Source organism: Halyomorpha halys, unplaced genomic scaffold (assembly GCF_000696795.3).
Source record: "Halyomorpha halys isolate HHAL.00 unplaced genomic scaffold, Hhal_1.1 Scaffold143.1, whole genome shotgun sequence".
NCBI lineage: Eukaryota > Metazoa > Arthropoda > Insecta > Hemiptera > Pentatomidae > Halyomorpha > Halyomorpha halys.
This window is the reverse complement of record NW_027114557.1, coordinates 581,769-593,324: the sequence shown is the minus strand read 5'-3', so window position 1 is coordinate 593,324 and position 11,556 is coordinate 581,769. Positions and strand designations below refer to the sequence as shown.

The 11,556-nt window shown below is 30.8% G+C and overlaps 1 protein-coding gene across 2 annotated transcripts in view; it reads right to left on the bottom strand.

Annotated features, from left to right (window-relative positions):
* Positions 1-11,556, bottom strand: part of LOC106678427 (GTP-binding protein Di-Ras2) — a 627,505-nt gene that overhangs the window by 421,122 nt on the left and 194,827 nt on the right. Inside the window, exon 2 of one of the 2 annotated variants that reach the window (XM_067051714.1) lies at positions 2,299-2,362. The exons of the other annotated variant lie outside the window; for it this stretch is intronic. Within the exon in view, the coding sequence (XP_066907815.1) occupies positions 2,299-2,311 (13 nt within the window). The 5' untranslated portion in view covers positions 2,312-2,362. The remainder of the gene's footprint in view (positions 1-2,298; positions 2,363-11,556) is intronic. 2 annotated transcript variants of the gene reach the window in all.

The following is an 11,556-nucleotide window of genomic DNA, read 5'->3' as shown; positions in this document are numbered from 1 at the left end:
GCTTTAACAAACAAAATTTATTATTAATTTAGTATATTCATTTCTTTGCATTATGTAACTTTAAAATTTTTATTTTCCTGCTTATATTGTTCTACTTACATATTTAATTAAATGTTTTATTTTCCACCTTTCATCACTTTTTTAAATTAATTTTCATTCTGTATAATTATTTACTTGTATTATTCTGTTTAAATTTTATCTCTTTTTTTTTGTGTGAGTGTGTGTTCAATGGTTGCTATGTTGCTGTTTGTTCTTAGCCCCGATGATGGTTAGAAACTCTAGCCGAAACGTTGGCACTATTAAATAAGTTCTCTCAAATTTGTTGTGTTAATTACTCATCCCCAACCATCTTCTCCTCCTATATACTATCTTCTCATCATTAAAATATAAGTAATCAAATAACGTAAGCATGCATATAATATGTTACAAATTTAAAATAACGTAATATGATACAAATTTAATTACACTGTGAATATAAAAAATGCCAATTGACAATAAAATAATTAGAAATAGTATTATTAAATAACTAATTTTCTACATTGTCTCAAAGTATAGATTTTACGCAGATTTGAAGTAATTTCATGCGTATTCGACTTTACTGGAGAGGAAAAAAAGAAAGACATACTATAATTAGAATAGAGAATGTTTGCTGAAGTACTATAAGCAAAAAGAGTAAGTAAAGTGAAAACTTCGTGAATATTTTGTACCAAGCAGTAATAGTACAAGAGCCGGGGAGAAAAAATGCAGTTATTTAAACCCAATATTTAATTAATTGAATGAAAAATAATAATGTATAGTTACTAGTCGAAATTTCTTAGTCTACCAAGTATAGGTTGGGCGAATAAAAAATGGAGGGTTTCAGAGAAAAAAAAATTTTTTTTCATTAGGCGACCTATATCAACAAAACTACAAAACCTAAGAGAACATAATTGAATTTATAGTAAATTTCCTAAAATATGAGCCGTAATAGAGCTATTTACGTTTAATAGATCCCGAGATATAACTTAAAAAAAAAAAAAACACTTCATGAAAAATGAGTAGTGAGCGAATTTATTTTGAGGAATCTATATCTCAGGAACCGTTCGACGTACAGATGTCTATTAGCACTCAAATTAATGATAGTTTAATCTACCATAAAGTAGTTTACCTTCGTAAGAGTAGTGTTCATGATATTTGGCAAAAGAAATTAAAAAAATGTTAATTACTAGTTATTCAGATAAAATAATTGATTTTTGAAAAAATATATCTCAGAAATTATTAAACGTACATAAGCCTGCCAGCACTCAATATAAAGGTAATTTTATTAACTATAAATTAGTTAAATGAAACGTGTCATAACATTGTAGTTTTTATGATATTCACATATGAATATAAAGTAGTTTATGTTTATGAATATAAAGTAGTTTAGTTTAACTATAAAGTTGTTTATGACACGTATCATCGTAGTTTTTATGATATTCACATATGAATATAAATTTTGCCCATGAAATTTTGTTTAAAAAACTATAAATCAATTTGTTTTAGGAAATATCATTAAACGTACTACTCTTATGTAGATAAACGTCATTAAACTACTTTACGGTACATTAAACTAGATTTAATTTGAGTGCTAATAGACATATGTACATCGAATGGTTATTGAGATATATATTTCTCAAAATAAATTCACTAATAATGATTTTTCAGTTTTATTATTTTTTATTTTTATGTATGTCTTTTTAAAGAGCTGTATCTCAAGAACTATTGAACGTAAATAGCTCTTTTAGGGCTCATATTTTAGAAAATATACTACAATTTCAATTATGTTGTCTTAGTTTTTCTAGTTTTGTTAGTAGTTTTAAAGATATAGACCCCTTTAAAGATATGACTTTTTTTTATGTTTTAAAGCATCTGGCATTTTTTATTCTCCCAACCTTTACTTGGCAATTTTGACTGGTAATTATACATAGCTTTCATTAAACTAATCTAAAATTGGGGTGAAAAAATATCATATTTTGTCCTCTTGGGTTTTCGTACAATATGCATAACTTTATTCTATGATGAAGTTCTATCTACTTTCCTACTCAAATTCAAGCTGTTCCTTTTTAAGCGCATGAGAAGAAATTTCATGCGTATGCGACTTCATTGGAAGAAAACTTAAGAAAGATTAAATAATAATTATAATTATATAAGCAATAATATATAATAAAAGAGTTGATAAGGAGATGAACTTTCTGAAAAATGCTAAGCATATAGGGCACTATAAGAAAAGGTGACTGTGCCTAAACTCCTACAGAGAGCAGCGGAATAACATCTTACCTTGCTCCGTCATCAGAATTCCGTCAGCCCTCTATCATTGCTAAGGAATTCCTCTAGTCTTGGGCTAAAACATAAAACACCATCTGGGGTGACTTCCAGACATCTGAGAAAATGGAGAAAATAGGATCTTCTAGTGCCAATTAATATTTATAGTGATAAAATAGTACTGGTGGTTTTATTATCAGTGAAATTAGATGAATAATAGTTTATTATTCTTACACCCTTTTTTTTTATTTTATATTATTTAAAAAAAAAATTCATCCAATATGGTCCAAGTTGATGACATCTGTCGGTCGGTGCCAAAATAACACATAAAAAGTGATAGACATAAGTGAAATGTAATTATTTTTATTTGACTATCAGAGCGTTGTGAAGGCTACTACAATTGATATGCTAGATCAGTACAATATGAACTGATGTCTAGTGATACAACTAATAATTCAATTAACAACTACTTTTGTTTTTTTTTTAAATATTTACTTATTGCTATTTACAACAGTACATTATAATACATTTAGTAAATCTGATCTAAGTTAAATTGGACTCTAATGACATTTTACATTAGCTGGTCTCGTGGCCATCTTCTTTTCAGGCGCATCGAAGGATTGTCAGGAATGGAAGATAATGGACGCAAGGTTAGAAATTAGGGGGTTTGAATGGTTAGGGAGTTTATAATGGAAGGAGTGATATCTGGTTCGGGCTAGATCGGTTACATAGGGAACATTAAGGTCTTTATGGATGATTTATTAACAAATACTAAAATGAAAATAAGATAATTATATTTTTCTAAATTACTTATAAATTGAATCTAATCATATGTATAATCACAATTATATCGAATGCCACATTAATATTTATTTTAATAATTATAATCCTGGAAATTTATTGTATCCAATTGTATTTATTGGATGGAATAAATTTATTTAAAAAATCTAATGAGGATTCGATTTGAAATTTAGGATTATGATTATTAATATATATATTGATAACTTGTTGCTTGATTGTGGTAGGTATATATTTTTTGTTGGTCTTTATTGTTTGCATAGTCGTTCCCTACAATGAAGAAACCCAGTGTTTTAGAATACATACTTTCTTCAACTAATTTCTATGAAACAATATTGTACTAACTACAAATACATAGTGTAATTTATGGTTAATAATGTTGTTGTTACACGTTTGTTGGGGGTTTTCCTAACCAATTTGATTTTTCAAAACCTATACAGTTCTTGCACTGGACCTGGAAATCTGGAGTAAGTTGGATTGCAATATAGAACACAATGTTATAGACAATTATAATTAATGTTTTAGTTGATATAGTTATTGATCACATATTACACCATGTACTTGTAGTTTTATAGTATTTAGTTGAAGAAAGTATTAGTTCCAAAAAACTGTTTTTTTTTTTTTGTTTTTTTGTAGGGCATAAATATGCAAACACTAAATTTGCGAAAGTTGTATTATTGACTGATCATCAAGACCTACTTAAAAAATATGATGTATTTATTATTCCAAAGCAAATACTGTGTGTTATATTGATAGAAGTCGATTATTGGAGAAACTATAAATTGAAACATAATAATTATAATATTACAATATTATAAGTGAAAAAGAGGAGATTGTTTGTATAAAAGGGTTTTTGAATTTAAGATATAAAAAAAAAATGTAAGTAAGTGATCAATTTAAAAATATTATGAAGTTTTTATGATGTCATTTTAATATTTAATTTATTTTAAAGATGGGCAATTAGCCTGTAGATAAGATTAAAAACAAGTCATCAATATTTTAGGTATAGCCAAAGATATCAGTATGTAGTTAAGGAAATAATGTAATTATTATAAAAACAAAAAATGTTTATAGGTTGTCTCCTTGAAAATGGCCTGTGGGCCGAAACGTTGGAGAGTTTTTTAAGAATAAAAGTTGGGAGTAATATGGATAAAAATTGTGTATGTTAATAATAAAATAAACTACTCTCAAACAATCATATAATAAATAATTAATCTATTATTTCTTCATTTAAAAACCTCAAGTTTTATATATTTTTTACAATTTTAAATAAAGTGCGGGGGAGAGTGGGAAGGGGGGCGGGGGTTAAATCTTCAGTAAGTTTTAACAATTTCCAGTTGGTCGGAAAAATAGTTGAAGCAAGGAGGTGCAGTTTCCGGCCTAATGAACTTGCATCTTCTGGGCTATTGGTTCGCACTAATGGCGTTTGAGATCGTTGGCTATTTATCGAATCAGGACTAATCGATTATAAAAAGAACAAACAGCGGTGGTTAGTTGTGACGCAGGTCTCCTGTAGACTTCAAATAGATATAATCACACCCTTCGAGCATAAAATTCAAAATGATGCAGCTCGTGTCAAACAGATATTATTCAGTTCGTTTCCTTTGGGAAGTATGTTCTTGCAGCATGTCAGACAAAATCATATCCTGGATGAGACTTCAGACTCGATCAGTTACACTTTACTTAACTCGATGGTGTTTTTATTGAATAATAACTCTATCATCTCCTCATAATCAACGGTAATATGTATTATAGTTCTAAGTATTCAAGCATTCTATATTTACTGACTACATAAAATAAACATTTAAGCGTTTAAGGGATATATCTCTTTATATTACTCTCTCTATAATTAAGGAAAAAACAACATTATATCCGAATAGCTGGTAATGAGGGGCAGTTTAAATTAGGTTTTATAATAATAATAATATACGAGTATTAGGTAATTTGATGTTACCCAGAGATGTAGAGTTTGTTGAGATGGATAATAATTTTCTTCCATGAATATGACTAAAGTCGACTTATATCCCATTAAAGAATCATTAAGGAATATAAATTACCTGTCAACTTCTTGTCTCCTCTCTCATTTTGTCTCACTTTTCCCGAGATATAACAAAGCTTGATGATCTCATAATAAAATAAAAGTGATGTTTTATAAAATTCATCGTTAATGTCCCAAACTCTTATTTTCCTCGCTGGCACACTAAGTTAATCTTCTTCAGGGTACAGTGTAGTTAAGCAGATCATAAGTTGACAAATTTTGGTATGTGCCCTCTTCATAAAGAGTGTTTCAGAGTTGTATGCTGGCAGAAAATATGAATTCAGGTTAACAAAACAAGAAAAAAATTCCTCTGAAGGTATGTCCGTTAACGTACTGTTAGGAGTTATTTATGTCTAAATATCTTTATCATTATGAATTATTTGAGTTATAATAAATAAATTAATGTGTGCTCCAACTACTATATTAACGGAATGAGGACATTATGTTGTTCAAAGTGATTCCCCCATGGCCATGTATATGATAGGCTTGGTACCATCCTACCACAGCAGCAGTGGTCGAACGGCAGTGGATGTTATTACGACGTACTACAGACCGTCACAACTGGATTTTTATGTTTAGTGTGACATCAAACAAGTTAGGAAGTCAATGATGGATAGATTGATATCTGGTTCGGGCTTTGATATATGGAACATCTTATCTTTTTGGATAACTTTAATTGTGACAAAGTAATTACATTGAAGATTACAGAAATGAAAAAGATCACAGACATGTGGAGAATCTACCCGTGTGTAGAACTCCGATAAAGGTTTTAGAGGAGAATATCTCGAGGCATCTTAGCCGCCTTGGAGGATTATCAGGTAATCAAGGAGAAAGTTAAAAACAAGTGGGTTTGGGTGGTTGGGAAGCTTATCATGGAATGATTGGTATCTGGTTCTGGCAATTTGGCAACATATGGAACATTTAGGTCCTGATGGATGACTTTATTTGTGACAAAGTAAGGAGCATTAAGTACTTTACGAAGGGTTTGGGGTTGTAAAGATTGGATTCGAGAGAAATTCGAGAGAAAGGTTTATTAGAGCCCCAAAGCTCAACGCTGTATGTCCAGGTAGGCCTTATTGTAGTTGTATAGATCAATCTTTTGTAATGAATTGGGAGTTAAGACCGTTTGTCTAGTAAATGTTGTAATAGTCGGAATCAACGAGCAGTTTCTTGTCTTTTTAGTCTTGTATGAGGATTCCATGTCAGTTGTTTATCCAGATGTAGTCCTAAGTAATGACAGGAATATAGATCTGTTCAACAGGAATAAGTGGGGTATTATTAAAGGATATTATTAAAAGGGGGGTATTATTAAAGTAAGTTCTGTAATAGTCGGAATCGGCGTGCAGTTTCATGTCTTTTCAGTCTTCTGTGAGGATTCCAGGTCAGTCGTTTCTCCAGATGTAGTCCAAGGTAGCGGATATTATTATTATTATTCTGGAATTGATATTTTATGTTTTATGCTATAAGATATAACTCTTAACAATTATTAATAAAATTTTATGTGGGCCTGTACCAAAGTTGTCAGATTTTTCCTTTTCAAATTCTTCAACATGTAAGTGTAGATTTGGTAGCGTATTAATGTTTTGTTTACGATTTAGGTTTTTTACATAATTGATTTTTACTATTTGAAACAATTTTAATCTAGTATCAAATATTCACGACTGTGATCGGTATTACTCATGACTGAATAAAATTTCGTGAATGCTTAAATCTAATAAGTTCTTTTTAATAGATTACTATAAGAAGACAACTGAATTCTAATTCAATTTCTTCGAATTAAAATTTGTTCCGTTCGCTGGAAGCCTTGAAGATATCGAAGAAGTCGAACCTTCAAACTTAAATTAGTTTCTAGTTTCCGCTGAATTTATTTTTCAATAAGGAAAAAAAAATCTAATTGGTCTGACGTTTTGTTGAATTGAAAGTTGATTTCCACAGATTTATTGACAGACCGCCGTGAAGTCATTAATCACACAGCGCGACTTACAATTAGGAATATCCTAAGTTGAAAGAAGAAAGTCCTTCGCGTTTGACAAGTTCTGTGACTTGAAAAGTGATGGAATCCATGGAAGTAATATCCTGAAGGAGCAGGATTAAATTAATTTAAAACTTTTCAAGGTGAGAAATATTATTATATTTTTATTAAATATTTTTTTTAAATTTATTTAATGTGATTTCCAACTGTAAATACAATAAGTAAATATGTTGTATGTTTCGTATACACTTTAAAATCTTGGGAAGGAACCACCCATTGGTGGTACTTCAAGCATTAATTTAAATTAGAAGGTCCTGTGGCCATCTTCTTTTCAGACGCCTCGGACGACTATTAGGGATTGTTAAGGATGAAAGATTAAGAATTAATGGGTTAAGATGGGTAAGAAATTTGGAATGAAAAGACGCATATCTGTTTTGGGCCAAATCTGCAACGAATGGGATGTTAAGGTCTTTGTGAATGAGTTTATTTAGTTTTTGAATACTTCACCATAGTTTTATTAATGTCATAATATTTCGGCCGAACAAGCCATCTTCAAGTAAAAAATAAAGGACAATTTTTTTTATTAAATAGTAAATTTCCTATTTTTGCGTTCACTTATCTACGTATGGAATACATAGTATGATAAAGTATTGTAAGCATAAGAAACTTCGAATTAGAGCTTTCGATAGGAATACACATTTTGAGGTCCACACAATCCAAAAAATCTTGTCTTGAAAAATGATCTCTTTCCATTCCAGTTTAGTATCCTATACTTCTTTTTACGTATCTATTTTTTGGGCAAAGAGAAGATCGTTGGAATAGTTACTAGGTTTAAAATATGAAGTACTCAGCTTTCAGATGAGTTGTTGTTGTTGATTGTTGCTTAAAGGCGTAAAACTCTCTGGTCATCAACGCCTATGGGATGATAAAAGTAAAAAAAAAAAATAAATAAATAAATAATAAATAAATAAAAAATAAAATAAATAAATAATAAAAAAAAACTCAAAATCAAAGAGGAGTTATAATTTATAAAGAAGGCGATGTGCTTTTAAAAATTCAAAACTAATGTATTTTTAGCTTCCTCATCTGTGAAAGCTTCTGACAAATTTGGAGTCAGTCCTATCCTCTTTATTGTTGGAAAATAGTGAGTACATTATTCAAAAATATGTCTAATCGTGAGAATGGACTGACAATATTTACACGTTGGAGGTGGCTGTTTTCTGATTAGGTGAGAGTGCGTGAGGAGAGTATGACCTATTCTCAAGCGGGTTAGAGCAGCTTTCTCCCTACGGCTGTTGCAGTAGGATGTTGACCTTGGTTTTACAGATCGTTTTATCTCTTTTAATTTATTCGGAGAGCTTTTATCCCACTTGGCCTGCCATTATTCTAATATATATTTGTAATTTAAGGGGTGTACTGAGTTGTGAAGGAGTAAGAACGGCGGTGCCTCAGACAGGGAGCGTGAGTGCCTCTCTGGCAGCTTTGTCTGCGAGCTCGTTACCTACAATGCCAGTGTGATTTGGAGGCCATGTGAAAATAATGGATTTACCTTGTTGTGATAATTTTAGAAGAAAAGATTGAATTCTTATAATGAGTGGATGTTCGGGGTATATGTTTTTTAAACTTTTTAGAGAGCTCAACGAATCTGAGATTATTACAATAGTCTTCTGAATTATTGAAAAGCAAAAATGGAGGGCTGTTGCTATCGCGTGGAGTTCGGCGGTATATATTGAGCATAACTTATGTAATTTGAACTTGTGAGTTGAATCGTGAGTAATGCTTTCAGATGAGTTCTTCCTAGTTTGTAAAAAGATAGTTTCAATATTTATGTAACATTGTATTTTAAAATAAAAAAGTAAATCTTTTTTAGCGTTTGTATAATGTAGCGTCCTTTAAATCGCTGTCAGACAAAGCGTAAAGGAATCTTGAAAAAGGTCTTCGATCTAGTTTTTCTTTGCATGCTGGCAACTGCTTCTGCACATAAAGATGAAACACAATATTTAAATGATAATTTTGATTTTTTATCGACAGGTTGATTTACCCGTGCAAAGCGGAATTACTCAATTTAAGAGTATAATCGTAAATCTGATATGTTCTGCATTGAGATTTAATCGGGATGCCAGGATAATCGCAGAAGGCTATTATCCAAAAATAAGTTATTTAATTAATTATATATTGAGTCCTAAAAAACTATTATTATGATTGGATTCTTTTCCAAAGGCTATTTATGTGTTTACCAGTTTACCAATTAAATACCTTTATAAAATGTTGTTATCATTCATTATATAGTATAATAAAGGGTGGTATATTGGGCTATATAATAGTATATAAACTACATATAGAGATTAACTATTTATTTACAATTGATTATTATGATTCAAATAAATGATTGCCATAAAATATCGGTTATTACATTAATACTAATTATTTACTTTATATTTATAACTGTTGATTTGAATGATTCATGCCGTGGGATGTTGTTCTGTAGGTGTCTTCTCGTTCATAACGGTTGTGCAGGTCAAAGGAAGGTCTCGTACGCCTTCGTCTGGTCGAAGTGCATCTTCCTCCGCTCCGGCTTCTGCTGCTCTCTCAAGCCTGGTCCTCTCTCGTCTAAGTCTTCCTTTCCACTGTTCTCTTTCCTGATCTCGTTGCTCTAATCCTTTTCTCCCACTTCCCTTTTAGGGCGTTACCTTATTTTTGAATCTCCTTTCTCATTGGCCATCGGTGACCGAACCCCCCGAGGTAGGCGTCCCCCTCCTTAGGCCAGATAGTAAAAGTTTGACATGTCCATGAAGGGCCTGCACCTGCATAATTTGATTTCGGTCCCTCGTCAAACCTGTAATTTTTATTAGAACATTTAAAGGTTCATTGGCTATCCCATTTTTTCTCAGGGGACTCTGGTAATGTGGCAAACTTAACACCGATGTTTTCATATCCGGGGACGCCCTAAGTGCTTCGCTGAAGGATACCCTGACCAGGTATAGGGGCAGATGACGAAACACCTTAATAATACCCAGGATTGTCAAAAGGTCAATACATATCAAATTTATGATAGAATCAATGACTGCTCGGTAAGTAACTCCGAGGAAAAGGAAGGTATCATTCTCTGATTGGGAATCTGTCAAGAGTTTAGAAGAATTGCAATAAAATATTTTGGGCAGGTGTGCTGTGGGATCCTGCTCTCTAGCACACTTACTTAGTTTATTAAAATATTCTACTACTCCGGACTACACTGAAAAGAGTTCAATTGATTAACATGTGAAGGATTAATGCCAGACCCCAGTTTGATATTATTGTTTTGTTTCTTTAAGCATAAATTGTTTAAATTTAACATGTGTTGTTATTTTAAATTATCGAATTTTTAAAAGCATAGTTTTTAAAGCTTATTACTATTTTTTTTTTTATGATTTGTTATTTTTTAAAAAAATTAAAATCGCCTGTGAGCTATTTTTTCATTGCCTATGTGTTCTTAATTATTTAAGTAGATTCATTTTTTTGTATTTTATATTCATACAAACAGCGATGAGAGAATATGACGACATTTCATGGAGCTTGTTAAATATTTGCTTTGGGTAAGTACGGGTTTTGAAAGCCTCCCTTTAATACTTTAAGACCCCTCCCCCTCACTGCGACCCTTCCGACTGAAAGCCATTGTTTTTATTTTTTAAACAGCTTCGATTTTATCTAATACCTTCGATAAGGTTATCCCTGACAATTACGTTCTTCGTAAAACTTCGTTGAATAAAAAAAACTACAAATTATTATACAATGGTTTATTATTTAAAATGATCATTCGAGGCGTTGGGATAAAAAAAAAACAGAAAAAAACGGTGTAAATCCAAATATTATTGTGTCTATAAAACCTAAAAATATATACAATTGAGCTGGTTATTTTTTAATACTTATTATTGGATAGGTATTTTAAAAAACATCAAATATTGATTTGTGGTATATTATTGAACTGTGCTCAATTCCAATGTTGGGGGGTGCATAGCATTAAATTTTATTTTGATTCCGTAATGTAATTTTTTTGAACCCGTTACAATGCTTCATTTTTTTTTATTTTGTATTTTTAATATTAGACATCATGCTTCATATTATATATATATTATTGTATGTTGTGATAAATATTCTTTATTATATTTAAAAACAAATTTGATCCTTTTTTCTCAACTTTATTCTTTTTAAAACCTTCCAACGTTTCGACCACTCAGGTCATTTTCAAGGATACCTTTACTTTGCTGTCATTTTCTCTTTTAAAATTCCTAAAAATTCTGGCTAAATGCCTTTGTCCCATCTATAACTTCTTCCATATAACTCTTTCTTATATTTAAAACTTGTATCAACCTCTTTAAACAATCTTTAAATTTATGAAAGAGTTATATAGAAGAAGTTATAGATGGGACAAAGGCAATTAGCCAGAATTTTTAGGAATTTTAAAAGAGAAAATGACAACAAAGTAAAG